At 27.0% G+C, this 25,676-nt stretch overlaps 3 protein-coding genes across 7 annotated transcripts; all 3 read left to right on the forward strand.

The window, feature by feature from the left end:
• Nucleotides 1-10,889: 10,889 nt before the first annotated feature.
• LOC113873180 (small nuclear ribonucleoprotein SmD3b-like) lies at nt 10,890-14,169 on the forward strand. 2 transcript variants are annotated; one of them, XM_027511198.1, is made up of 5 exons: nt 10,890-11,119; nt 13,047-13,099; nt 13,264-13,330; nt 13,416-13,472; nt 13,796-14,169. In XM_027511198.1, exons 1-5 carry the CDS (start codon nt 10,961-10,963, stop codon nt 13,853-13,855), a joined length of 396 nt encoding a protein of 131 aa, XP_027366999.1. In that variant the 5' UTR covers nt 10,890-10,960; the 3' UTR covers nt 13,856-14,169. The 2 variants fall into 2 exon arrangements, with proteins under 2 accessions (XP_027366999.1, XP_027367000.1); XM_027511199.1 differs by having other exon boundaries at nt 10,899-11,119; nt 13,416-13,466; nt 13,796-14,048.
• Nucleotides 14,170-16,366: 2,197 nt separating this feature from the next.
• LOC113873177 (UDP-rhamnose/UDP-galactose transporter 4-like) lies at nt 16,367-19,954 on the forward strand. 4 transcript variants are annotated; one of them, XM_027511192.1, is made up of 6 exons: nt 16,367-16,745; nt 16,950-17,119; nt 17,792-17,976; nt 18,071-18,271; nt 18,599-18,760; nt 19,449-19,954. In XM_027511192.1, the coding sequence occupies exons 2-6, from the start codon at nt 16,990-16,992 to the stop codon at nt 19,776-19,778; spliced, it is 1,008 nt and encodes a 335-aa protein (XP_027366993.1). In that variant the 5' UTR covers nt 16,367-16,745; nt 16,950-16,989; the 3' UTR covers nt 19,779-19,954. The 4 variants fall into 4 exon arrangements, with proteins under 4 accessions (XP_027366993.1, XP_027366996.1, XP_027366995.1 ...); XM_027511194.1 differs by having other exon boundaries at nt 16,401-16,745; nt 18,071-18,202; XM_027511193.1 differs by lacking the exon at nt 16,367-16,745 and adding an exon at nt 16,815-16,852.
• Nucleotides 19,955-22,625: 2,671 nt separating this feature from the next.
• On the forward strand, nt 22,626-25,200 carry LOC113873179 (mediator of RNA polymerase II transcription subunit 28). Its single transcript, XM_027511196.1, has 4 exons — nt 22,626-22,708; nt 23,306-23,496; nt 24,345-24,457; nt 24,552-25,200. The coding sequence occupies exons 2-4, from the start codon at nt 23,319-23,321 to the stop codon at nt 24,684-24,686; spliced, it is 426 nt and encodes a 141-aa protein (XP_027366997.1). The 5' UTR covers nt 22,626-22,708; nt 23,306-23,318; the 3' UTR covers nt 24,687-25,200.
• The last annotated feature ends 476 nt before the right edge of the window (nt 25,201-25,676 follow it).

A 25,676-nucleotide genomic window follows, 5' to 3' on the forward strand; every position in this document is an offset into this window, starting at 1 on the left:
TATTCTGAAATTAACGTTTTCATATTACTAATGTAACATTAATGAAGACAAAGTGTATTAATAAATATGATAACAAAGTTATAACACTATTAATAATTAACTATCTCCGTAATAGTGGTCAGTTCCACAACGGAGGCGACGTCTGTGACGTGATGGGTTTCGTCGTTGTTGTTGTTGCTCTGGGATTTTAGGATGAACTTGTAGAGGATTTGGATCATCATGAAGGTCTAGTTGTTGGAATGTATTTAATGAATTACCAAATTTATTAATAAAATCCAGTTAGTAAAGAGACTGCATGTAAGTTTGTGTTGAAGATGGAGTCGTAAAATTAACTTCAAATAAGTTTGAAAAACAATCTTCAATGTTGTTGAAAACGAATGTCTTGTGTTAATTATATTTGCTTATAGCGTAATGTTCAGAGGAATTGATGCAATCTCGTAGTACGACAGTGTGGAAGTCGTACCGATTTCAAATGTGTTGGTAGTCCCTAATTGTTGGTCACTCCTTCTTGGATCTTGTAGTAGTTGTGACACAGATAGAAAATATATGGAATTGACAATGTACCATTTTATGTATTTTTGTGTGTGACACAGTGGGCCTTACATTAGATGACCCGTTATTGTCAGCTCACGTCTGTTGTTCCATATCTCGATCAATTGAGCATGTCTTGTAACCCAATTTTCATCCTGTCTTCCTCTCATGTCAATTTTGTGGAGGTCATTCAAATTATTCGGTGGAAAAAGGACTTTTTGGAAGAGACGAAACTGTAATTTGACTCTATCTGTTTGGTATCATTAAACAATTGCAAAACAAAGGATGGCGGTACATGAAACCCACAGTTAGACATCTCTATATGCTTCCGTGGGTATTGATGTTTGCAATTTTTGATATGGCGCCCATAAAAACTACAAATAAACTTAACTTTGTTACTTAAGATGATGTGTAAAAGATAAGAAAATAAATATGAAGAGTTACCTGATTAGCTTGAATGTGATCAAATATTGATCTGTACCCCACAACATCATTGTTCACTCTGATGGTGCCATTAACCAATGTCCTAATGAAGGAGTAACGTTCACCTCATCATCAACCAAATTGGTACATCTAAAGAGAGGAGTAACTTTACAAAGACTCAAGAAAGTCATCTACACAAAACTCAACTGAGACGAAAATGAAAGGGTGACAACCATATATTTTCACTACCCAATTAGACTTGGCCTGGGAGTTAGCAACTACACATGTGTTAAATTGAACGATGATGAAGACATCGAGGCACTCTTCAACATCCATGATTCAAATTAACTTCAATAAGGTATATAATTATATGTTACATTTGCTACAAACGTAACCCAGCCACTTAACTTTCACCTTCACCTTCACCTTATCAAACATACGAAATCATAAATCCATCTTTTCCAACATATGATATGAATTCTAACATTCAATCCTACACACAACTTTTAACTAGTCCATTCACGGACTTCAATGAAATACCCTCCCAACCATTTGAGCAAACCCTACCCTCTCAGCCTCTTAAAGAAACTTTCATTAAAGAACATGTTGTTGTGGGTCTCCCAATCGAAATATTTGATCTTTTTAGCGAGGACGAAGATGAAATCATATCTCAACAGTAGGATGATGAAGAAGACCTCCTCCCCTTTCAAATATTTCACCATCACAACCATTACCATTATACAACTCACTTCCACATTTTCTAGACTTTCTCAGTCAAATATAAGAACATGACTCTAAGTTTGGCCATGTCCTTGATCGTGAAATGGTAGTGTATCCATCTGGAATACTATTTGTTGGTCAGCGCTTCCTAACAAAAGAACAAGTGCAAGACGCCATAAATAGATTTCACATTGTCAATCATTACATTTACAAGGTGAAGATGTTAAACACAAGTAGGCTTGTCGTGAAATGCGTTCACAAAGACTGTGCCTAGAGATGTCGCGCTATATTGGGCACAAAAGAGTAACACTAAGAAATAATGAAGCTTAAAGGGTGTCACACATGTGCTTTCCCACTCATTTCACAAAATCATAATAAGTTAGGATCACGAATGATTTCTCAAACCATTCGTGAAATTATTGAGACTGATCCATCCACACCCATCGCAACCATCTTAGCCCACATAAAGTCCACAATGGGTTACACAATCAGTTATAGAAAGGGATGGTTGGGAAAATAACATGTCATTGAAAATATCTTTAGAAATTGGGAGGAGTCATACTATAAGTTACCTACACAGTTGCTTGCAATGCAACTATATGTTCCGGACTTCATTTGGAAATTGAGTACACAATCAGCATATAAGGGTGGCTTGCTTGATGAGGGGAATGTGTTCTTCAAGATGTTGTTTTGGACCTTCAGGCCATGCATTAATGGTTTTGCCTTCTGCAAACCAATTGTTCAAGTTGATGAAACATTTTTGTATGGCAAAAACAAAGGAACTTTATCAGTGGCAGTTGCACAAGACGGCCACAACAACATAATTTTCAATGTCTTTGCTATGGTTGAAGGTGAAACTAGCAATGCATGGTTCTTTTTTTTAAAAAAATTAAAGAGGTACGTAACCGAGCAAGAAGGGTTGTGTCTCATTTCGGATCGTCACGAGCCCGTTAGAAGTGCATACTCCAGAGACAGAAAATAATTTTGTCCATGTCTATTGCATTAGATACATTGTACAAAACTTCATGCGATGATTCAAAAATGTTGCACTAAAGAAAGATGTAGTCAATATGGGTAATTTTAATTTTGTACGTATTCTATATTATCATTAATATTTTATACAATTTCTTAACTAGTTATATTAATTTAATTTGTAATATAATTTTCAGCATATGGGATGATTGAACCAAGATTCTTTTACTATTACAACATAGTAAAAGATAATAATCCTGAAGCTGCACAATGGTTGGACAATATCCTAAAGGAAAAATGGACACTGACATGGGACAACGGACGACGCTGGGGATACATGACAACAAATCTAGTGGAGTCAATCAATTCGGTCATGAAGAAAATCAGAAACCTAACAATTTGCTCCATGGTCATAGCAACATATACCTGTTGCAATAAGTTCTTCATTGACAGAAGCAGGGAAGTAGATGCAATGATTAATGCTAGACATATGTACTCGGAGGTTGCAACTAAAGCAATTCAAGATGCACAGTCAAAGGCGAACACTCATAGAGTCATCACTTTTGATATAACAAGCACTAAATTTTTAGTCGAAGAAACGCAACATTCGACAAAAATTCGACTCGTAAGAAGATTTACAGTACGGTTAGATGAAATGTGGTGTGATTGTGGCAAGTGGCAAGTTTCAAAAAGTTCATATCCCATGCTCGCATGTACTTGCTTCATGCTTACACACACACAACAACTTTGACATCTACATATCTCCCATATATACCTTACAACGAGTTTTTAAGGTATATAAAGGTCAGTTTGGAGAACTCAAATACGAAGACTATTAGTCAACTTACACTGGTTTAACTTTGTGTCCAAATCCAGAACTGAAATAAACTTCAAAGAGTCGACCTAAGTCAAGTAGGATAAGAATAGATTTGGACATTAGAGAACAACAAAGTCGGGCAAAAAATTGTTCTTATTATTACACCCCTAGTCACACAAGGAAGACATGTCAAAACATCGCTAAAGCTTATAGTTTCTGCCATTGATTTATGTTGTTATTATTTTAAATTTTTCTTAATGTCATTTTTAATTTTATGAATGTCATTGCAACTTTTAAATTTTTAGTATTTGTAATTTATATTAAATCTATAATTATATATATAATATATCTACATAATATTATTTAATTATGTTTATTAATATTAATAACATATGTTTTTAAATAAATAATTATGTATAAATTTTAATAAAGATTAATATCTCAAAATAAATAAATAAACTGGTTATTATTTAATACTTTTATTTATTTTATAAATATATAAAATTAAATAAATTATTATTGTAATTTTTTTTAAAAATATAATATTAAATAACCAAAAATATAATTTCAGAATATAATATTAATATCATTTTCAAAAAATCAAAATTATATTAAATAATAAGAAAAAAATTATTTATCATCTTAAATATGTCAAATAAATTTTAAAAAATATTTAAAATTAATAATATTATTTTTTTATTTTTAAATAATATAAAAATATAAACATAATTCAAATAATAAAACTTATTTTATTATATATAACTAACAAAATATTTATAGAATAACATATTATAAATATTTATTTTAACAAAATATAAATATAATTTAAATAATAATATTTATTTTATTATATAAAAACATAAAATAAAATTAAAAAACTAAAAAAAAGACAACTCAGAATTTGGTTCCTAGATAACCATATTCTAGTGGCCAAATTTCATCTACATGACATAGTCTATTTAGGTAATTAAATAGACTCTGAGTCTATTTGGATATTTTTTATTTTTTATTTTATAATTTTACTGTAAAAATCTCCTTTATGATGCCCATTATCATGTTTACACGTGTTAAAATTTGAACAAATATCGCCATCAAAGTCAATAACTCTATCACAGTGCAAAATTAATAATTATTAAATTTGAACACATGACTATCTTTCTCCTTAGGATATTGATTTAAATCTCTATCCTAACCATTTGGCCGATGCTAATACACATATCTATCTATCTATTTATATCTATATCTATATCTATATCTATATTTTTATATTTATATGTAAAATTGACTACACTTACTTTTATTCTATGCATTAAATTTTGAAATGTATAAAGTTTTTTTATATATGTAACTTCATTTACTTATTACTCTATGCATTAAAATTCAGAACTTATAAAGTCACTCTTATGTGCACTCACTTATTACTCTATTCATTAAAATTCGAAACGTATAACTTATGAATTAAAATTATATTTATTCATATTTATTTATCTTTAAATTGTATTTAACGAATTTTTATTAGAATTGATGAATTGTATTTAAAGAATTAATTCATAACCTATAAAGTCACTTATATTAACTGCATTTAATTATTACTCTCTACATTAAAATTTAAAATGTAAAACTTACTCATTTAAATTATATTTTATTCATACTTATTATCTTTGAATTGTATTTAAAGAATCTTTATTAGATTTGATAAATTGTATTTAAATTTTTTTATTATAATTGATGATTATATTATGTTATTAATGGCAACGTAAATATTTATACTATAAATTACCTTAAATTATAATTTATTAAAATTAACTACAATATTTTTTAAAGTTTATTAATTAAAATTATATCTGATTTATACTTATTATGAAATACATTTAAGAAGAGTTTATTAAAATTTATGGTTATATTATATACATTGAATTAAAAAATTACACTTACAATATTATTACTTTATATTATATATTATTAAATTAAATTTTTCATAAATTCTTTTTACATATTTATATTATTTTATTAATTAGTTTAATTTAATTTATATTTCAATATTTACTTCAAATACTAAAATATAATGTGAATAAAAAAATACATTTATAAAATTATTACTTTATATTATATATTATTAAATTAAATTTTTAATGAAAAGATAAGTTTACATATTTAAATTATTTTAGTAATTAGTTTATATAATATATAGTTCCATATATATTTTAAAAATCAAAATATACGTTGAATGTGAATTATTGTTTTATATTATATATTATATTATTAGAGTAAATTTTGAAAGAAAAGATAATTTTTATTATATTAATATTTTATTTTCTGACTTTTCATATATTTTAAAGAAAAACTTTTTCTCTACTTATATAAGTCATATTAACATAACTTTTAAAAACTTGCTCATCGTTCTTTCTATTCTTATATTTTTTTTCTTTATATTTTACAAAAATGTCAGCAGTAAAAAATTACCTATTCACGTAAGTACATGTGTTTTCAAGTTTGATATTTTTTTTTTGTTTCACTGAATTGTATTATATATTTTAATTTTTTTAAATAAGCATAAAGTATTATTTTTAAATTATATAATGTATTGAATCTTATTTTTAATTGATTAATTTGTATTAAATCTCTTATTATTTTTTTATGTTCATTACAAGTAATTTTTTTTTTTATATTTTCATGATGTTGTAGGAGAACGATAAGTTTCAATTAATATAAATGAATTTTTCTTAACGATCTGAATTCAACAATAGATGAATAAAAAATAAAAGTGTGAATATCACAACTGTGATATTTAATTATAAAAAAATATGAATGTATGTATTATAGGTATTATTTATATTTTCACATCAAGATCAACAAATAATTATGTCAATATTGACATACCAAAAGTTAGTCATTTTATAGATTCATTCAAGTATTGAAATTATTTAAAATATCTCTGTTACATTAATTATTGCTAATTGTTTCCTTTTTATTTTAACTAAAATTTTAATTATTCATTATCACTTTATTGAAGGAATTTTAATTATATGCATATTGCTCACAATGTTGATAATACAAGATCGACTATTTTTCTTAAGTTAAGAAATTTCAAAAACATATATGAGATATTGACAATGGCAAAATCAAATAGTGATATAGTAAATTTAATCTCTCTTATACTTTGTTCTTCTTATTTAAGTTTTAAACTAATTTTTTAATTAATTTTTAAAATATCGTAATTAGTTATATTATAACTGTGAACAATGTAATGCTTAAAAATGGTTGGTATTATATTTGTTGCTCTTATTGCAAGAAGAAAGTTTCTTTCACAATTACAAATTTTAAATGTGAATCATGTTATAAAGACATAAAGTATCTAATGACAAGGTAATTAATTTATTACTATGTATTCTAATTTTTAAATTTTCATATTAAAATAAATTAAATTATATATTATTACCTTAATTTATATACATTACAGGTTTCGTCTTAAGCTAGATGTTAAAGATTTTACATATTTAATTATATTTGTCTTATTTGATGAAATTGTTGAACAATTAGCACAAGTAAAATTAACAGATCTTATTGCAACATCTGAAATTGTAAGCAAATATGTTAATTTCTAACTTCTTATAAATAAAATATATAACTATTTTTATATGATAATTTTTTTAAAGGTAACAGTGAAGTGTTAAAGTTACCTTCACAATTAATTTCTAACTTCTTATAAATAAAATATATAACTATTTTTATATGATAATTTTTTTAAAGGTAATGATGAAGTGTTAAAGTTACCTTCACAACTTTTAAAGATTATTGACACTTCACATAATGAGTACCTACTTTGAAAGTCGTGAAAAATAAAGTTTCACTGCAAATAAAATTGTGGAGGTGAAGGTAATATAGAAAATTAAATTAGAGTTTCATTACTTTCATTTATAATATTTATAATACAATGATGAATAGTTTTATTTTCATTATTTATATTTACAGATTGAAAAGGAAGAAGGAGTAGACAATATAAATGCACAAATAAAAAAAAAATGATTTAGTAATAAGTTATTCACATGTATCTCTAACCATATAAACACTAAATTTACTAAAAAAATGAGGAAATTAATGTATAAATTATAAATTTATAATGCATTGTTTAAATTTCTTAGATTAATAATTTATATTTGATATTTTCTTTTAGGTTGTAATTTAAAGAAGACGAAGCAAAAAATTGTGAACAAAAGACAACAATAGAGGATTTAGAATATTGAATCATTTTTATTGCAGTATTGTATAAATACTTTTAATATTATATATAGTCTGAAAAGTAAAATATCACCAAACATTTAAGTCTTTTATAAGATAATTTTGTTATTTTATTATTATATATATTATGTATTAACTTTGTTCTTAGACAAATCTTATATGTTATTCATAAATTTTATATTATATCAACATCTATAAATTTAATTGATATAAAGATTAATTTTTATATTAAATATAACAATTATTCTCTTTTAGTTTCTACCTAAATTTTAATTGAAATTTTTTAACTACTTTTTTTTTCTCTTCTGTTATTTTAATTTTTTTAGAAATTAATTTAATAGAAACTTATATATCAAAATTATGTATAACCTACTAACATAGACAATATTTTATTTATATTTTATATTATAATAATTATGATGACAAATTTAATTTTTTAAATTAAAAAATTAACAATATTTATACTTAAAGATTTTATTGCAATATTTTTTATAAAATGCTATAATGATGATGATAAATTTAAAACTCTTCAATTAAAAGTAATTAATTATAATAATTAAAATAAATTAAAAATTACTAAATATCATAACAATGAAAATGAATATGATTTAATTGTTTTATTTTCATATTTAATAATTTTATATCATAATGAATGAATAAGTAAAAAAAATATAACGTTTAATTGTGAATTAAGTTTAAATGTTATATATATATATATATATATATATATATATATATATCATTTGTTGTAAAATTTTATGAGTATAAAGTCTAAATATTTACAACTATTAAAAGACTTTAAATTTAAAAAAATAAAAATTAGTGTTTAAAATGTTATAAAAATATTTTTTATATTAACATATCAAATTATATTTATTTATTAGAATTTTATATTCTAACTATATGATTATTTAAAATTTTTAGATTAGAATATAAATTCTAATACTTTTAAAAATTTTTATAATAACATTCAATTATAAATGCAAAGAAGAATGTTTTATAATGAAAAAATTTAGTTATTTTGTGAATTTATAATTAATTTTCAAAATATAAATTAAAATGCAGATATTATACATAAAAATATGAAATTAGTATAATTTTTTTATTAATATAATTATTTATTATGTTACATTCTTAAATTATATATTTTTTAATTAAAAAAATTAAATCAGGTTTACTAAATATTAACCTCTTTTTATAGAATTAGATAATGTATGAGAGATTGACAAAAAAATATAAATTTAAAAATAAAGATTAAATATCCAATTTACTATATTTGCATTAAAATGGTTAGAACAAATTTAATTTTTTAATAGCATTATAAGATTTTAATGTATTTATATTAAAGTTATATTTATATATCTTTAAAATAATTATATACTTTTTTTTACTTATTTTTGGTTCAGTTTATGTGTTTCCTTTTATATAGTATTTTAAATTTATTTTTTAAATTTTTTTAAATTAATATTTGTTCTTTTAATAAATTTTTTAAAATATTATTTCATTATTAAATTAGTTTATAAATATATTTAATTTTATTAATTCTTAATTAAAATAATAAATAATAAACAAACTGTATTAACTATTTTTAAAAATTAAAAAATAATTTTATAAGAAAAATTAATAAATTTATTATTTTAATTTTATAATCAAAATAACATAATTTTATTATACTTAATTAATTATTAGATAAAATTAATTAATTTATAATATCAATCAATATTAATTCTATTAAATTACCAAAAAATATAAAATAATTTAATCATTTAAAAAAAATCTAATTTCATATTTTTTTATCAAAAAGTAAATTTTCAAATTCAGTATATTTTATATTATTATTAATTTTTATTTACAATTTTTTTTATGATAATTTTATTTATATAAAAGAAGTTAAATATATTTTTATTTTTAAATATTAATATATAATTTTGTGTATATTAATATTTAAAGATGATTTTTAAAATTTCATATATTAAATGAATAAATACTTTATTTTTTATATATTAGTCTGATAGTTTATTTTTAAAAAACATGATATTATGTTTTAATAATTATATTGTAAAATTTTATTAATAATTTTAAATTATAATTATAAATAGATAGTTTATCGTATAAATTTAATTCAACAAATATAAACAAATATATAAATAAAAAATTATAAGACCTTTTATTTAAATTTTATAAGACATATTAACAAATTTATTATATTTAATAATTTATTGTTATAATTATTTATTTAAAATTTTATAATAATAAATGATTAATGATATCATGAAACAATATAAATTTTATTTTTACATTTTAAAAATAAGATATTTATATATTATTTTATTTTTTGCTAAAAAAAATACTAAATTATACATATTTTAAATAATTTTAACTAATAATTTATTTTGATGAATAAATTTTTTATTATTTTTATTTATTTTTTATATTTAAATTATATATTTTATATTTTAAAATAAATTAATTTAATAAAAAACAAACCTATTACACACAAACATATTTTTTAATAATAGTTGATTTGTATTGTCTTAATTAATATATTACTATTTAAACTATTTATTATTTTTTTATTAAATTTTCAAGTTTCACATATTAAACGTTAGACCTGTGTTATGATGTGATAATATATTAAAATAATAATAAAAATATATTATTATTATTATTATTTACATGAAAAAAGAAAAAAATAATTAATCTTATATTTAAAAATAATTTATGAAAATAAATTATTTAAATAAATAAGTCATAATTTTATTTATTTAAAAACTCGAACTTGTATTAATTAAATAAAATAGACATAATAACATAAAAATACTTACATATACTATCTTATTTTTAAATGAACAAGTATATTTATTTTGTGATAGTTAATAATTTTATTTAATTAAATAAATATAAAAATATTTTGCTAACATTAGACTCATTTACAATAAAAAAAGTAAAAAAATTTTACAATATGATATTGAATTATTTTATTCAACCTTACAAAATAAATATTTGTTGTAACACAAAATTAATTTCAAACAATTAAAAAATGTGATTATTTAATATTTAAAAAGAAGGTGACGAAAACTGAAATAAATACAACGAAGAAAATATAACAATTGTGGAGCGGGTTCGGGTTGCGGGTACCCAATTTGGTTTGAATAAAAAGCAGCTGAGGAGAAAATAGGGTACAATCACAAATCTCACTCGTGCTGTGGTGGAGTAGGGTTTTTGCGTTTCAGAAAGAGGGAAGAAGGAAGAAACACCATGAGTAGAAGCTTGGGAATACCAGTGAAGCTTCTCCACGAGGCTTCGGGGCATGTAGTGACGGTGGAGCTCAAGAGTGGGGAACTCTACAGAGGGAGCATGATCGAGTGCGAAGACAACTGGAACTGTCAACTAGAGAGCATCACCTACACTGCCAAGGTTCTTTCAGTTTCTTCATCGCACACTCACTTTCTGTAATTATACTTATCTTATTTGATTTTTATGAGATTCATTTGTAAATGTTTTAGATTAGGTTAGGTTAGTGGCGATATTTTTAATACAGTTTGTAATCAAATCACGACTGTGCTTGTGAAGATGTAGAAGGGCTCAGTGATGTTTAATTAAAGTTTGAATTATGTCCCAACTCCTACGGGAAGTTGGGGTTAATGGTCGCAAGGAATCGAAGAGACGCTGGAGCTATGTGATAATAGTTTGATAGTAATATTGTAATTTTGGTTAAGTGGAAAATAAGAGTATCGGAAATGGGGTAGTTATTGTGAAAGCAGGAAGAAGGTGTTATGAAGATACACTTAGGTTTTCCACCTTGTTTAGGTTGAGTGGAGTAGAGCCAGGGAATTTAGCAATGTTTGCTATTTTGAAGAAAGAGGGGTTTGGCTTTTCTGAAGTGTGGGAATGTGCTTTAGATGATAAAGTGCAAAAATAGGTGATGATTGAAAAATTAATGGTTAAAATTGTGATAAAATACGTACGCTTGTGAAATACAGTATGAAGTTTTCAAAATCTCAACTATTGTTTTTTTAAGCAACAGGTATTCTATACTTTATCCTCTGATGTGATTGAGTGAACTTTAGAGGAGCCAAATCTTTGAAGAGAAGGCACATATGACCCAGTATTTTTCCCTGTATTGTCAGCAATTCAGCAAATTAAGAGAAAATAAAGTATTAAACATTACAGAAGACATTACTCACAACAGTGAGTACTGTATCTGCTCAAACGTTTACACTGGCAAAATTTTAACATGAACAGTCTTTTAATTCTTAACATCAATCCATTTCTTAGCTTTTTAGATAAAGGGTGGAGCCTTGAAGTGGCTTTCCAATAGCATGCTTGGAGGACTAACTGTTGGGAAGGGAAACATAAGTGGCCAACAATTTAGCGGAGAAGTGTAATTGATCCACCAGTTTTATTTAGGTGACACCACTGCTATTTACAATTTTACTATAGCTCTTGGTGGAAATATATGCATTTTATGTTAAAGTCGCAGGCCAGAAGATTGTGATACAAACCGGTAAAATCAACAAGGAATTTAAACAACTTAAATAAGGGAAACAGAGGAAATGATGCTGGTTTTACTTGATATAAAGGAAAAATCAGTAGAACAAGTACTACTGCCCAGAGTTAGGCTCCTACATAGAGTGCTCTCCATCCATAACTAACTTCTTGATTATCAAAAGATACCCCCTCTCTCACATCATTCCCACTATTACGGCCTCCCTCCTTGCTTTGGCTATCCACTTACTTCTTCTATCTCTGCCACATCAATCTCCTTGCCTATACACTTCTTCTTTCTTCTAGTTTAAATTCTCTATTATGTGGGCCTGGCCCTGTTTGAGCTCATATCCTCACCCGCAGTCCTAACAGATTGTATTGACAGTCTTAGATCTTATTTATGGAATTTCTTTGAAGTTAAGAGAGTCATATGAACAAATGGAGATACCAAGGCATGGATGGGAAGGAAAAAGTATATTCAGGAAGTGTTTAGACCGTTTGTGGATGCTGAATCCTATGAGACCTGGGTCCTACAGAGGCAACATCTACCATAGAGAATGGACATATCTTGTGTCTGTTCTTGGTCTCTATTACAGATGTTAATTGGATGTACGGTTCAGACATGTTATTAATTTGGAAATGCCCAAGCATTAACCTTGGATCTGTACACTCCTGCCTTCCCACTTTGAACTATGTATTTGTTGGGATATAGTGATTCTGGATAAATGAGGAACTCGTGAAAATTGCACATGCTAATTTTTGGATGTAGTAAAGATGTTTACTATCTCCAATTTCAATTGTAATTGATAAGACTGTCATTCACCTTAGTTGCTCATATTGGTTAAATCTTTCTCAGGATGGCAAAACATCGCAACTTGAGCATGTGTTTATTCGAGGCAGCAAAGTCAGGTATGAATCATATGATACTCTGTAACTTAATAATTTGTATTCCAAATAAGGTTGCATGCTACTAATCATATGTTGTGCAGTAACTTAAAATTTTATATTCCAAATAAGGTTTTGTATTGCATTTTCTGTAAGGACAGTGCTTTGAAGTGATAAGAATTTGGCAGGTTTATGGTTATACCGGACATGCTAAAGAATGCTCCTATGTTTAAGCGATTGGATGCAAGAATCAAGGTACCGTCTTATTTTCAAGTGATTAAACACTGTATATTTGTTTTATGTGTGTTTTAGTATTTAATGCTTTTTAAATATCTTGCAGGGCAAAGGTGCTTCCCTTGGCGTTGGTAGGGGCAGAGCAGTTGCAATGCGAGCAAAGGTATTTACCTTTATTTTACTTATTAGTCTATTAATATGGATTTACGGAACTTCTCAATAAATAAGAGAGAGAGAAAAAATAAGAAGGTAAGTTGAATCAAACTTTTTTTATAAATTAAAATCAGAAGTGCATCTCAACTTTTGGGGAAGTTTTGATTTTAACTTATGGAAAATTTATTTTTTTTAATTTTATTTTCTTCTCCTGTGAATACTTGTTAAATAGTTTATTCAAACTTGGCCTTAGCCATAAAAAGTTGCTTATTCAATGACCTGCTAGGTAAGGACCTAGTATCTGACGTGTTACTCCAAATGTTGCTCGTGTAGGCTCAAGCTGCTGGCCGTGGAGCAGCACCTGGAAGGGGTGTACCACCAGTGCGGCGGTGATCACAACTCATATATAGTCTGTATTTCCTCATCTGTTGGACGTGATATTTAGGCTTGTTGTAGAAATTTATGAGAAAGAAATTCAAACAGAAATTGCTTATTAAGACTTCGTAGATTACTCTCTTTATGGATAGTACTAAATCCCAAATTATTTCACATCGCCTCTAACATTTGGATCTGGTATTGTGTACTTGTTGGTAGAATTTGTATAAGGGGTGCTTTGGCAACTTTTAAAACTAGTTTTAAATGGTACAAAGTAGAACAGTAAGTGTTTTTGAGTTAACGTTTAAATGATCATAGATTTACTTCTTAGTTGTAAATTTTGCGACTGATATACGTTTTTTCAATGTATACAAACACACACAGTCGCAGAGGGGCAGTTTGACAACCGTCAAAGCTGGTTTAAACTCTTTTTTGATAAACTAGTCTTTTTAAATTCAGGTTATCTTGTAACTAGAACTAAAATCATAAGAAGGTAACGATCTGTTGCTATTTTATTGTTATTAAGACGAGGAAAGAAGACAAGGATTTGAAGGTTAATACAGCGCCAATGAATTAACACATGGCCAGCTGCATGGTCATGCAATATTTACTATCTAAGAGAATTACCAGCATGCATGTTAACACATGGCCAGCGTGCAATGACACGTTTAAGAAACTCAAGCTATCTGCCCATTAAAACAGGTTGCAGATGTTGCGGTGGTTTTAGTTAGTAAAGAGAATTATTATGCAAGATTTACTATCTAAATATGGTCATATGCAAAAAGGCTAACGTAACAAGCCAAAAGAAAGAATGTAAGCATATGATCTCACGTGAAAGTTTTGATGATAAGCAACAAACATAGTAAATATCTAAACTGCCACTAAGAAAAGTACTGATAGTTTTTTTTTTAAATTAATGTTTTTTTTTCAAAAATAGAAAATATATATGGTATAGTATTTGCTGATAGTAGTTATTACGCAAGTTTGATTGATTAATAATTACTGAGTGATTATCACGTAAATAACTATCATTCATTTTTTAGTAATCAATAGCTATTAAGTGATTAATAAAATAATATTTATTGTTGATTAACTATGATTCGTTTGATTGACTGATAATAATTAATGAGAGACTACTATTTGAATAATTATCTAATTTTTTAAAGGTTAACAGTAGTTTTGAGCGGTCAATATATGTTTATTTTTGAGTAAGAGTAATTTTTACTCATCTATAATTAGATACAGTAGCCATTGCATAATTTTTAAGTGCTTAACAATAATCGTTGATATTTTTTCAAGGGAATTTACTCTATGAGGGAAAATCAAACTAATGATCTCTAAACTAAAAATTTGAATATATCTAAAATTTAACTATTTATCTTTTTAAAATTAAATATTTTTTTAATAATCATTATCATTAATTTTTCCATTTTTTTGTCATTTACAATTGATTTAAAATAATATTAGAATCGCTGCATTTAATTACTGTTCCGTACTCTTATTGTTGCTTAATAAATGGGGGAGGAACAAAGTTTGGAAATTTTTAAAATAACGGATACCTATCTCACAATAATATATATATAGTTTATCTAAATAACAGTTCAATGGTCGAAAATTAATATTTTATCTGAATATCTAATGTATCTATATTTTAAATTTAGTTGAGAAAATAACATAACATTTTCTTTTGCTCTCAACTATAAATATCTTCCACAGGATATAAGACTTTACTTAAAGAAAATAACACATATCTCTCTTAAATCAGTCACTTGTAAGCATTCAAAGATGCTCTTTCAATTTTATACGTACAGATAAACCAAATCAAATTATTGTCCATAAGATGCATTTTTCATTTTCTTATCAAGGGTTAAACCGATGCGCTAATTGATGCATTAAAATCTAAAAAGAAGACGACGATGCTTACGTGATTGATACAGTGTAACTTTTCTTTTTAACCTGTCTGAAAGTTTCTTTCCAACCATCAGAAAACTCACTTTGGTACGAGAAAAAGGACAGAAAAATTCGTCGTTGCTAATAAAAGCAGCATGGACAAGAACAAAAGGCAGGGAAAGAAAATGACCTATAAACTGACCTTATATGCCACCGCTCAACCTCATACCAAAACAAGAAAAAAATAATTTCAATTTAAATTGGTTTAGATATTTATTTGCAAACTTTTGTCAGCATTTTAATATCCTTGACAAAACTTTAAAGTAATTAATGACCATGAAAGAAGACTTCATCAATCATCTCCCTATTAAACTCACACATGATTATAGAGATAATTAATCAAAACACGAAAATAAAAGAAATTTTTTGATGGAATACACCTTTCTTCTTTCTTTATTTCTTTTCACACTACCCTACCAGTGATGTCTCTCCTAAACATGCCCAAAAAAAGTGACCGATTATCACTTAAACAAGTTACAATTAAAACCCCTAGCCAATACAAGCAAGCACAGCCATAATTATTTTTCCGATAAACTATGGTTGCATATATTTAAGGTAACAATCACCTATCAACGATGCACAAATAATAATATTTTATTTTCATGGCACGAATGATTAAGAATTTCAATTTTGAAGGCACATACAAAGCAACCTTAGTGGTGTCTTAAAATTGACCATTCTTCTTCATGACATTCCGTTTACTCAGTTACTACTCTGCTCCTTCTGCTTTTCCCCCCCAAACTGAACGAGAACGTTACAAAAGCAGAGAAGCCAGAAACCCTTCTTAAAAAGGAATCACAGAACCCTAAGCGCAACGAGTCAAAGAAGAGAGAAGCAAAGTACAAAAGCACCGAGTTGTGCTCTGTCTTTCTCTCTGTATCACTTGTCTTCTTTTGTATCCGTTACCATCTTCTTCTTCTCTCATCAGCTACGTCGTCGTTTTGGATTTTGTTTTACCGTAACTTTCTCTTCAAGTTATCGCTACTTTTATTATTGTGTGTTTGGAATTGATCATTATTGCAGTTTCATGTTTCTGTCTCTCTGAATTGCTATGAATTGAAAGGAGTAATTGATCTCATGAGGATTTAATGTTGTTTGTTTTTTAAATAACTTGTTTATTTGGAATCTGTGTTGCTTCTCATGACATGTATTTTGCATGCAGATAAGAGTAATTGGAGTCTGAAATCAGTGATACGTTCAACATGGCTTCTGCAACTAAGGGTGATAGGAAGATTGCAATTGATGTAGCATCGTGGATGTTCAATATAGTCACATCTGTAGGAATAATCCTTGTGAATAAGGCGCTCATGGCTACATATGGTTTCAGTTTTGGTATAGATTCACGATTCAAGATAGTTTATTCTTCACCTTCATTTTTACAATTGTTTACTGCTTTAAGTTACAGCGCATTCATTGTGTTTGGCTTATATATGTGCTCATGAGCTGTATAAGTATCCAATATATTTGATAGTGGTAATTGAATTAGGGAAAAGTATGGGATCAATGGTAATGATCTTATTATAGATCTATGCTGTTCTTTCAGAATCAGATGGTATGCTGAGGCCTTACAGTCCTTAAACTTTTGGTATTTGTGATTAAACCAATCACAATATTCACTTAAGTTGATGTGGCATTCATAAACAACCAGTTTTTCTTTCTAAACTTTTGAGGATGGGCGATGAAGACTCTAGCCGCTAAAAAGATTTGTTGTGGTGTTCAAGATAGGCACTTAAAGCTTTCCTTGAGAAAACTATTTTTAAACTACTTTCTTTTTTTTTTTGGCATGGTTTTAGTATTGAGTTTGATAAGTATTATTGTTTATATCCCATAGTTACAACAAGCAAGTGCTGAGAAAAGCACTGCATGTTTGATAAAAAATCTCTTCTACAACTAGTTGATCAAAGAAGAATGTTATTTGTGGTTTATTCTGGTGCGAGGTAAAAGATTACTTCTAAACTTCTACAGAAATCCCAATCTCTGACATTGAACATCATATTTGTGCAGCTACAACGTTAACTGGTCTGCATTTTGCAACAACAACCTTGTTGACCACCTTTCTTAAGTGGCTGGGATATATCCAAACCTCCCATCTTCCCTCACCTGATCTTATCAAATTTGTCTTGTTTGCAAATTTCTCTATTGTCGGAATGAATGTGAGTTTAATGTGGAACTCTGTTGGTTTCTATCAGGTAATTTTCAGGCTTTTGTGAAAGTATCAAATTTAACTCTGCTTGTGACAAAGATAAGTATGGTGATTTGTTTCCTTTGAAATAAAAATTTCAGATTGCTAAGCTGAGTATGATTCCGGTATCTTGTTTCCTGGAAGTTATATTGGACAATGTGAGATATTCAAGGGATACAAAGCTTAGCATTTCCCTAGTTCTCCTTGGTGTTGCTGTATGTACAGTCACTGATGTGAGTGTCAATGCTAAGGGTTTCATAGCAGCTGTAGTGGCTGTTTGGAGCACCGCACTGCAGCAGTATGTAAGTAACCTGCTAACACTATATCAACCCTGAATCATAACTGGGAGATTGCAGTAGAACAGAATTGAATTCTTTGTCAAAAAGGTGGTTCTATCTCCTTGGTGAATGTTACCATTCACGTGTCTAAGAATTTATTCATCTCTACTTATTGTAGATCTAAATTTGACAAAAAGGGAAGCCTGCAGAATTTTCTTTGTAAATCTGGGTTTTGATCATGGATAGTCTTTTCATATACATATTCAGGATGGACTTATGTAATTTATGTCAGATCATTCCAATTCTAACTCTTTTTTTTTAAAAGCTGAAATCTTAGTTCTATTTTTGCAGTATGTGCATTTCCTTCAGAGGAAATATTCTCTCGGATCGTTTAACTTGTTGGGCCATACTGCACCAGTACAGGCTGCAAGTTTACTTCTAGTAGGTCCCTTTATGGACTACTGGCTGACAAACAAAAGAGTTGATGCGTACAACTATGGTTTGACATCCATTGTAAGTTTCTCTTGCTCTATGCTGCTTAATTACATGCTTTATTGACTTTTGGTACATGCCTAGTCTTAGTTATTATGTTGTGGATTATATGTTTGTGTTTATGGTACTGGGTGCCAAATTCAACTGCCAAGCTCCAGTTCGAGGTTACTGAATGACATTGACAGGTCTAAGATACTTTGGTCATGGTTAGATCTTCACTTAATTCATCATGCAATTGCAACAAAATGAGCATGTAGAGTTTATAAATTGTATCTAGTTTGTATTATCACAATTCATAAACTCCTTATGAGTGATTAAGGAATTGAAGTATTTATCATGGAGGACTTCAAAGTTCAAATATTTTTCAATTTTTAAGTCCTGTTGACTAGCTAGCTTTGCTAGAGGTCAGAAGTTCCAGAAGGATCCTGCAGTTAAAGGTGGTCCAAAACTCCAGGTTGGCGGGTAAACTAAACGGGGATGGTAAATAGCACTAGAAGTTCAAGCTAAAGTAGCATATCCAGTGAATACTTCCCACTCGTGCCAGTTAGTTGCTCCTTAAGGGAGAGAGAAAATCTGTAGAATCTTTGCATGGATGAAGTTTCTCGCACTATAAATGGATTCTTCTCTAATTTTGACTCCCTGTAGCATGTATATTTCATCTTTAGTTTTCCATTAATATTACAAACTGATTGGCTCATTCTGTCTGCAGTTGTTCATCATTCTGTCTTGCTCTATCGCAGTAGGGACAAACCTCAGCCAGTTCATCTGCATTGGCAGATTTACGGCTGTATCATTCCAAGTTCTTGGTCATATGAAGACTATTTTGGTCCTGGCCCTAGGATTCATTTTCTTTGGAAAAGAGGGTCTCAATCTACAAGTAATTCTAGGCATGATCATTGCAATAGCGGGAATGATATGGTATGGCAATGCATCTTCTAAGCCAGGAGGGAAGGAGCGTCAAAGCACAACCATTCCTACCCCTAAAGCACAAGAATATAATGTACTACCTGTATCCTCTGAAACGGATCAGGAAATATGAATCTTAATGGAAATAAAGTGGTGAAACTTATAGTAAAGTGCATGGGAAAATCAGGTGCCCTTTAAGTCAGCTTATTCATTTTCTTATACCCAGAAGTAATTTCCCAAATATTTATAGAGATATTGTCATATATCTGTGTTCCGTTTTTCTGAGTAGAGGAGGAGGACTATTTTATCGTAGGGTGTTAAAAAAATCCAATTTTATAAACTCAATTCATAATTAATGTCAAATTAGTTTTAAAAATTTAGATTCATATTAAACTGGTTTTTTTATTAACTATATTTGTATAACCAGTTTAGTGTTTAAATTTATTTTTTAAAATTGAATTTTTTTTTAGTTATCCAAATCCATGTGTATGAAGCAACTTTATATCTTTATTTATTAAATTTTAGCATTATATTAGTTTATAAAATTTTATTGTAACTATATTTTATCATTAATACTTTTTTATTAATCTTAATTCTTATAATTAAAATTAAATGTTTAAAATAATTAAATATATTAAAATATAATAAATATTTTTAAATTAATTATTAGTGTTATTTTTATATTTATGTTTTTTTTTATTTTTAAGATATTATAACAAAAAATTTATTATAATTTATATTATTAATTTTTATTTTTATAGATCTTAATTTAAATTTTTACTATAAAATCTGTTTATTAAAAATAAGTTAAAAATAATAATAAATATTTTATATACTTCTATAAAATATAATATATTAACAAATATTGTTAAAATCTTTATGAAATGCATTAATTTAATGCAATATTTTGTATAATAAATTAGTTTTACTTTAAAAATATAGTTCAAAAATATATTAAAAATTAATTTTATGTTAAAAATTAAATTTAAAATTAGATTTAAAATTAATTTAACTTAAAACTAAATTTAAAATTGATTTTAAATTAAATTTAAATTTTAAAATTATTTTTGAATCGATTAAAAAAATAAAATAAAATAGTTTCAAATTTAACTCATATAGTTAATTTGTGTGATGGATAGATGATAAAAAGTAGAATATATCTAAATATTTATTATTTTAATAAAATATAAAAATAAAAAATATTATTAATGAATTAAAATATACGTAAATATTTTCTAGACATGTATTGTTAATGTAATAGACTAGAGTACTCTTGTATTCATATTTTATTTTTAATAAATGTTGATACTTAACAAATAAATAAATATATATATATAATATTATATTATTTATTATGAAATTTAAATATTTTTTTAATATAATAATTTAATAATAATTAAAAAAATTATAATATATTTTTGTCATACGTAAAAACGGTTTTAAACCAATTTTAAATTTTAAAACTAAATTTAAATCAATTTTAGAAAAATTAAAATAGATTGGTTTATAATCTAATCCATATAATTTGATTTTAAATGAATTTATATTGGTTTTTTGAAAATCAAATCCATGAACACCCTTACTTTATTGCGAGTGGCTTTGTTTAACAATTTGGTTAAACACTTGTTTAATAAATTTTTATTACTTTAAGAGTTTATATTATAAATTTGATCATTAAATTCATTAACATAAACTAAAAATGATTTATTTTGATAACTTATATAAAGAAATTTAATGAAATAAAATAAATAAATTATAAAAATTATAAATTATTTTCATAATTTTTTTATAAACTATTTTAAGCACACTCAATATTATCCTCTTCAAACTTATCAATTTATTGTAATTTTTGAAAATTTTATAAAAAAAATAGTAACTTGTATTAGGATATATATATATATATATAAACGTGTGCCAAATATGTACTATGTGAGTCTTCTTTATCCGTGCTCTTAGAGTATTGATTGAATAATTGAAAGTAAATAGATTTTGTAAAAAATTATATTAGGATTCAGTAAAAATTATAAAGGGATGTGCATTAATAATTTTTTTTTATTAAAATGATTTAATTTTGAATTATACTTTGGCTAACATTTGTATAGAATTTATTAAATTATTTGTTCTAACATATTCAATATTATAAATAATAAAAATTTACATATAGTAAAATTTTATTAAAAATTATAAATTTTAATGCAATTCAATATGTTAATATTATTAAATATTACAATTCTTCAATAAAATTTAGTATTCATTAATTTTTTACACGTACAATTTGTATAAAATAAAAAAGTTATTAAATAATAATATTAAATGAAAGCTCAAACTAGAACTCGCGCATTATTTTTCTTATAAAACATGAAGCGATGGATGATTTTTTTTTTCTTTTTACAAAGAGGATATAAGAGTTTTCATATAATATAAATTATAAGTAATTATAAAAAATATATTTCTTGTAGAATATAATAGTATTTTTTTTCTTACAAATTGTTTTATTATAAACTACTTATAAATTATTATTTTAATAATATTATATTATAAATAAATAGTTTATTATATAATCTCATTCAAAGAGAATTTTTAATATGAAAATTAAATATTTATTTATTAAAGTGATAAAAATAATTAAAATTTTGCTAAGTAATTTTTTTACTAAAATATATATACAAATATATTAATAATATTAAATATACATACTTTTGTTTTGATTTGTTAAATATGGGCGATTATATGTCGATATAATTGACGTTCAGAGGGTTGCAGTTTGGGCAAGAAAGAGAGATATATATAAAGAAAAGATTAAAAAAATGATAATAGAAAAAAAAAAGGTAAAAATGAGATGTAAAAAAAGAAAGTATGAAAATATTATTGTTGGTTACCGGTGAGTTATCCAGGAATGACCGGAGTGAAAATTCATTTTTATTACGATTTATTATTTTAAATCGTTGAACGTCGTAACTTGTAATACTTCTTTCCCCAAAGCCAAATTAGGTTTTCGAAACATACCAGAAAAGCAGAATTTGTTTTCTCTTCAACTTCTTCTCCGTCACTATCCACGCCCACGTGAGTCTCCTAATCTCTATTCCTGTCGATGATGCAATATTGCTATTGTTACTCTTCGATTCGTATGAATTTGCATTTTCAACTAATGCCTATTCTTTTAGCTTATTTCCCTTTCTCAGAAACGTTGTTAGTCTTTAGTTCAATTCTGTGCGGACTTTACTCTCTTGTCTTGTGGGAATAAAAGAAAGAGTAATAGAGAAATTTTTATTTATTTTATATATACCCCTTTGAAAAATGGTTGGGAAATGGAAGTTGAAGTGTCTCAATTTTATACCACAGCGAAGTTTAGTGCCTTTGAACCGAACCCTAAACCACAAAGGGCTTACTGAATTTTACCCAGTAAAAAATTATTTATTTTATTCACGCGATAATGCCGTGTTTTTATATAATCGAGGAAAAAGTTCCACAGAAACTAAAATATGAAAAATTCTGTGAAATTTTTTTAAAATGAAAAACAAATTTTCTTAGTATTTTTTTTTTGTTAAAATCGTAAAGGGAGCCTTATTGAGCACTCATTTCATTATTTTTATTTTGTGAAATTTATATGTAAAAAGAGCTACAGGAGAATTTTTATTAATCCTATATTTTCCTTGGCAGGGTGAAAGCGTATATGGGTGATCGGCAAGTAGTTGACCAACAGCACTCAGTTGATCCACAATTGCCATCTTCTCCTCCCTCAAAGGATGATATGGTTTCGTGTGTTATGGCTTTGGAGGCTGCTTTGCTTCCCTGTTTGCCTGCCCGAGAACTTCAAGCAATAGACCGTTCTCCGCACCCTTCGCATCAAAGTGAGTTACTGCAAGTCTTTCATATTTTTAATTTTGATGGCCTATCTAGTAGAAGTGAAATAGAAAGTGATATTGGACTTTTTTTAACTGAAACCTAAATATAAGAAGGTAAAATGCAAAATACTGTGCCTTGTATGTTTATTCTGTTATATGGAGCTTGAAAGGACATATACAATGATGAATACCCGCAGCTTGAGAGGAATCATAATTGCAGTTTCTTTCTAGTCTCTGTGTCATGAACTTCTGAGTTCCGACCCTTTGTGTGATAAGTGGATGGGTATGATATACCATGTGATATTTTTCAAGTATTAGGTCAAGCTGTTAACATAATTTACCTGACTTTTAAAACTGAACATCCTTTTTATAGTGCCCCCTTGTGATATTCTGTTGTTGATAGATTGTTCAATGTACAAGACTGTGTACCAGCAGTACATTGCATATGTAGGGAGGGGGCAAGGGAGAGGGAAGAAGGGTGGTAAAATTTTCATATAGATGATTTTGCAGTTAACCTTAACGAATGTTCATATGGAACTCTTGGTTTGAATGCAAAATTGCAACTTTTTTCATCTGTAAGACGTATTGCTAGATCTTTATTGTTAAAATTAGCTATTGAAGTTAAATAGAAATTGCTCAGGTCCCTGACAAAACCATATATTGTTTAACAACAATTGCATGACAAATTAAGATTCATTTATGTTCCGGGGTTTTAATTTACAGTGAGAAGAGAATGTTTGCGCTAGTCCCGTGGTGGAACCTAATATATTGGGAATATGATTTTCTCGCAATCTGTGGTGAATAATAGAACTATGTATCCTAACAGAACTTTCGTTGTTTGGATGTTTTTTAAGTTGACGTGGATAGGTATGCAAGAGATTTTATGGAGGCTGCCAAGAAGCTTCAGCTTTATTTTATTAGCCTTCAACGTGAGGATAAGCCAACAAAAGCTGAAATGCTTAGAAAGGTATGATAATACACTGAAATGATGTTTTTCCTTCTGTCATGGAGACTGTAATACTGTCATCTAAAAACTTGTGCTGTATGCTTTATCTAAGCAGGAGATTGCTCTGATGGAAGAGGAACTCAACATAAAAAATGAGCTGATAAACAAACAAGAAAATTTAATTCAGGAGTGGAAAAAAGAGTTGCAAGAACAGTTGGACAAACACAATATTGAGTTGGAGAGGGTTTAGTGTATGCTCGTGCTCCTTTTCTCTTTATTTAATAGATATTTCTTTCTCTCCCCTCGTCCATTTGTATGCTCAACTTACCAAGAATTTCAAATACCGTTCGTATTAGGCCGTTTATTAAATATGATGTATTCTTGGGGACCAGGGATAACTGCAAATAACCAAGAAATATATGGCATGATTCAGAAATCAGTCGGCTGAATTTTGTTGCCAAAGATCAAATCATCCAAAAGGGTTGAAGAGAAAAGTTGAAGAATGTTGAGATCCCCTCCCCCCTCTTTTTGATTTGATCAACTAAGACCCTTGTTAAATAGCAAGCCGAAAAGCTACGCGGAAAACATGGATTGCATATATGATCTCACGAAGTGGAGAATGTTGTTCTCTATGTTTAAGATTATGCCACATGGCAGCGTTCTCTGGCAAACGTAGAACTTTCTTGTGCTTTATTGTAACGTTGAATTGCATCTCATCCATTTATTCATTTGCCATCCTACATTTTCGAATTTGATGGTATTGTGGAATCTCATGTCAAAATTTGGACGCTTTATAGTTGATCCAACGATTATAACTGCTTTGAAGTAACGATGGAGATTAGAGATAACATGTTTTTCATCTTTCATATAAAAAGTAGTTGGAGGATGTTGTACTCCATTTATTATTGGTCAATGTTGCAAATGTATTAATTTAAATATTTTAATAATATATAAACAATATTAATATTCATTAAAATGTCAAAAAATAATAAGTTACATAAACTTGTTATCATAAAATATTATGATATTGTTACAAAATAATTTAATTAAAATAATTTATATAAAATATATTTAATTTAAAAATTATAATGAAATAAAAAAAAATACTAAACTGAAATTAGTATGAGAAAATAGTTGAAAAGCAAATCAAGTGCGATAATGTCGTGTTAAGAAATTGGTATCCTTAAAACCAATTTTTAGTAATGAGAAATATATTTAATGTGTTGAGATCTTAATAAGG

Source organism: Abrus precatorius, unplaced genomic scaffold (assembly GCF_003935025.1).
Source record: "Abrus precatorius isolate BTA unplaced genomic scaffold, Abrus_2018 Scaffold7, whole genome shotgun sequence".
Taxonomy (NCBI): domain Eukaryota; kingdom Viridiplantae; phylum Streptophyta; class Magnoliopsida; order Fabales; family Fabaceae; genus Abrus; species Abrus precatorius.